This window comes from Phytophthora parasitica, assembly GCF_000247585.1.
Source record: "Phytophthora parasitica INRA-310 unplaced genomic scaffold supercont2.1, whole genome shotgun sequence".
NCBI classification, from domain to species: Eukaryota; Oomycota; class Peronosporomycetes; order Peronosporales; family Peronosporaceae; genus Phytophthora; species Phytophthora nicotianae.
This window is the reverse complement of record NW_008634126.1, coordinates 924166-928667: the sequence shown is the minus strand read 5'-3', so window position 1 is coordinate 928667 and position 4502 is coordinate 924166. Positions and strand designations below refer to the sequence as shown.

At 45.5% G+C, this 4502-nt stretch overlaps 2 protein-coding genes across 2 annotated transcripts; both read right to left on the bottom strand.

The window, feature by feature from the left end:
- Window positions 1–1115: 1115 nt before the first annotated feature.
- PPTG_00221 (hypothetical protein) lies at window positions 1116–1589 on the bottom strand (the record flags this gene model as incomplete). Its single annotated transcript, XM_008891593.1, has 1 exon — window positions 1116–1589. One exon carries the CDS (start codon window positions 1587–1589, stop codon window positions 1116–1118), a length of 474 nt encoding a protein of 157 aa, XP_008889841.1.
- Window positions 1590–3941: 2352 nt separating this feature from the next.
- Window positions 3942–4234, bottom strand: PPTG_00220 (hypothetical protein; the record flags this gene model as incomplete). Its single annotated transcript, XM_008891592.1, has 2 exons — window positions 3942–4154; window positions 4220–4234. The coding sequence occupies 2 exons, from the start codon at window positions 4232–4234 to the stop codon at window positions 3942–3944; spliced, it is 228 nt and encodes a 75-aa protein (XP_008889840.1).
- Between the last annotated feature and the right edge of the window lie 268 nt (window positions 4235–4502).

Genomic DNA, 4502 nt, shown 5'->3' with positions numbered 1-4502 from the left:
ATCGTTTAGACAGAATGTGTGCAAAGCACAATAAGTGGAAAGTTAGTCGATTTGATTTAGTTTTTTTCATTTGGGGACTCACTAATAGTGAATCAGTATTTGAAAGCCTAATCAATACACTAAAAATTGACTATTTGTGTTAGACGGCCAGATCCTGATACACGGGCAAGATGCTACAGATCCTGGACTTATCGCAACTTCCCATCCGGTCTAGTACAGTGGACGACGGTACTAGAGTGAAGAAGAAGATGGAGCAGGAACACGAGATTGGAGAAATGTAGCGGCGTGTGTCTATTGAGAAGACCAAGACAGCTCTGGTGAACAAGACTCCGGATGTGCTCAAAGATACTGCTACTATCATGGATCATACGCACGGCGTCACGCTATTTCATGAGGTTTGTAGAATTAGGCATTGGAGTGGTGCGGTAAATAGTAAGCCCCCGATTGGGATTCCCTTCTTATCATCAATGTTATGTAACGCGTTTCAGTTAAGAAAACTTAAACACTGTGGTAGGGAAGCTGGCATTTCCTAAAGTGTTGGTCGCGGAGTAGATTCAAAAGTGAGGAAAACTTTGGCAATTGCTCTCCTCATGCCTACAGTCTTCTACATATTCCTCATTCTATAGATTCTTTTCTTCTACGTATTCTACGGACGTTTGTCTAACTCCTGACCGCTCGGGGACTCCATGAGCTACTTACGCCAGCTAGGCTAATACACTTGAAGAGCCTAATGAGTGTGGGCAAGGCTTGAATAACCTATTCACACTACAATTCCCTCCCAAGCCTTGTTCATACACTGTGCGAAAAGCTCTGCTGGAATGCATGGTAACCATTTCCGTAACCAGCGGTTTATCCGGGTTACATTACCGTGTAGCCATGTGAAACTAAAGGGCTACATGGTTATGTAACCACGTATCTTGTAACACCAGATATTACCAACTGGTCCCTATCAACGTGTAACTTGTTACAGTTTACATGTAGCCATATATTTGCCATGTAGTATATGCAAATGGGGTGACTCTAGTGCCTTTACTGCTTACTCTAGTCTGATTGCAACTCTAGTACACACTGACCATGTAGTCTAACTGCATCAACGTGCCTTAGCTGCAAATGTACTACACTTGAGCCAGGTCACGCCTCAGTAGGTTGTGGTAGTCAATGAGCTTGTTGTCCTTTGACTTGTCGGCGTAGGCACAAACTAGCACCTTTATGTCTTCGTGCATGATCTTAAAAGGCTCCCAAGAATTCTCGATTGGTTCCAGTCCTTCGATGCTGATTAGCAGCTCGTAATCCTGCATATCGGCGTTCCAGCAATGGTCATTGATAGCTTTCACCTTTAAACATATTCCTTGTGCAGAAATATGCTCTCGGAGTTCTTCCGTTATTTCCAAATCGCTCTTTGCGAAAACCTTCAACCGCAAAGCATGTGCATCGAACTCCCTTCCGGTAACGAGATGTTTGACACTAAATGAGTGGGTATTGCATCTCGTGACTGTGGACCGCCCCATCCATTTCACCAATTGTTTGTTTTGGATCTTCTCGTCCACTCTGGATCTCAGGACATAATCACCTATTGAGAAATTCACCATCTGACTACCTTCTGCTCTTGTTCAATATTGTCCTTTTTTCACTCTGGCTCTACACTTCTCGATGTATCTGCTCAATACTATTTCTCAATGTAGGCAATGACTCATCGACGTATTGCACTGAAGTGTCCGCGCTGATTGGGTTATAGCCGGGGACGAAAAGTGTCGAGATTGGACTTGGACACGGCAAACCCGTAAAAATCTCGATTGGAGACCTTTCAGCTAGTGGCTGCACTGGCGAGTGGTTGCGATTAGCTTGCACAAGTCTTGGTATGCAAGTGAATTATCCAGTACCATTGCACGCAGTACTTGCAACATATCTCGATTTATCCCTTCGACCGAGCAATTTATTCATGAGCTGTATGCTACCACAAAGTCTTGCTTAGCCTTCATACGTTTGCTGAGTCGTGCTAATACTTGACTCTTAAAATGCGTGGCGTTGTCGCTAATCCATGCCGTAGGGTCTCCATATCGACCGTCCCAGTTCTCAACTTGTGTCAAAACAGCAGACCAACCGATATCTGACGCGTCAGAGAACAAAGCAAACGTAGCGTTGTCCTTAGGATGGGCTAGTATGGCTGTATTAGCCAAAAGGTTTCTGACTTTGTCATAGCTCATCATCTCATTCTTGCTTAGTTGTATATATATACCAGATGCTATTCGCTTCGTCTTACGTTTCCCTTCTAGCGCACGATCCAAACCTTTTTGTAGTGGTTGAATGGTCCTAGCGTAATCGACCAAACTGTCCCGCATCCAGTTGGATGCGCAGATAAATTGTTGTAGCTCACCCGCAGTAGTAGGCGGAGGCTTGTTGGATGGAGCAGCAACTTGGTTTGGGTCATGTGAGATTCCTCTCTCTGAAATCACTTTTCCACACCATGTTACAGACTGCTGGTGCAGACGTGTCTTGGTTACACTGAACGTTAAGCTATAGTGAGCCATAGTGCCGAACAATTTGTCTAAAGCTGCTAAATATTCCTCGATAGTGCCTGCATACACCAAAAGATCGTCTATCCAGATCAGCAATGAGTTGTAGAGCAACTCCACAAAACAAGTCTCCATCGTAGCCTGAAAGTGCAACGCGGCATCGCAACTACCCTGCGGATCCGACTTGGCGTAGAAATACCTTCATCAGTAGCATACGATAGAATTTCCTGGCTACTCTTGGCTAAAGGCAATTGCCAGAACCTTCGATAAAATCGATAAGGCCGTAATGCTTCGTGTGCCTAGCATGTTAGTATTTGGCGTCTAGGTTGGGCATTACCCCAGCTCTTGGCTGTGTTCTTGCATTTAATGGCTTGCAGTCGCTCCTTTGTCGGAAGTCATCAGTGCCCGGCTTCCTCACTGGGAGTGCTGGGCATGCCTAGCGACTAGCTTAGTTCCGGTTACCCACCCTAGCTCAACAAGTTTATTATTAAAGTCACGCATGAACTTGCTCTGGGCCGGGGAATACTTTCTCGACTTGCATCTATAGGGTGTGGCGCCGTCTTTTAGTCGGATCTCATAAGCCGGAACTCGGGCAGGAGGGTGATTACGAAGGTCTATTCTCCAAATGTCGTGCTTTCTTACCATTTTCTCCAATTCATTCCTATGCGCCACTGAAAAAATCATTCTTTTATAGCATCATCTACCAGTTTGTTTAATCCAGCCAATATTTCGACAATATCTGGTGGCTCAGTTCGTTTGTCATCGACAACGTCATATGGATCAATCTCATTGTCAACTGTCGGTTGAGCAAGCTGCTCAAGTAGTCTATCGACGTCGATTCCCAAAAACATCAGTAAATCCTGGCTACGATGAACTAGTCGTCACCGTCAATCAGTAAGTATTCAACAGGCTTCTGGGGCTCCACAATACCGGCGACTGTGCCAATCTGGATGACCAGGTCTACAGCTCTATCAGCCTTAACCCAATGTCCTCCAATTGCACGATCTTTAATCGGTTTTCCCGGTTTTTATATTTCAATGGCATTCTCCGTTGCTGCATTCAGCCCTCCTTGCATCTTGGTGCTTATAACGCACCGGTCCGACCCGGTGTCTGCGTAGTACGGCTTCTGAAGATCACCATTCAGCAGAACAGCGCCCGCCTCTCTTCTTTTGTCTTGCCGAAGACGCTTCATATCTGCTTCGTTAGCCGATTTGCCCTTGGATTTGTGTTACAGCTTCGGTAAGTCTTTTTTCTCAGCTTCACTAACCTCCAGACATTTGGATACCCAATGCGGACCTCCACACTTTAAACAGCCTTTGGCAGGGCTGGTGGCGGCATGTTGCCATTTCCACTGCTACTCGACTGCCTTTTATCCGGGGCAGGGTCGGTATTACGTGAGCCACTATACTTCCGAGCATTGCTTCTCCCTTAATCATCTTTGCTCTTCATTCGCTTTTCTTCCCACTTGTGGATTTGGTGCGGCGCTTCCACATCGTGTAAGATCCGCTTTCTCTTTGACTGGCGAAATTCTCTGTCTTGTTCGAGTGCCTTGGCCAGTATTAAATCATGGAGTTTGCGTTTGTCAGACTTGGCGTCAGGCGATTCATAACACAAGGCATTCTTCACCTCTTCCTTCAGTGCCTCGGGTGTAATCGAGTTTATCAGTAAACAGCATTTCTCTTTCGACCCTGCTTCAAACTCGAAACATCCATGCAAGCCATGTTCTTCAATAATACGCTCGCAAGAGATGAAATATTTTAGAACTCTTTCGCTAACGCCACTCTCTTTCAGATTGAAGTGCAACTCTTTTCTGAACAAAGCTTGTACATCAGGCAGTGTCTGGTTCTTGCCGGAGTTGATAATATTGTCAATTTCTGTACGCAGTCTAGCATCATTGATGTCTTCAACCGCAATTTGCCAACGAAGGCGAAACCATGTTTCCAACAGCTACCGGTCGAACGAATCTTTCACCGACCTTGTCGCGGTGTT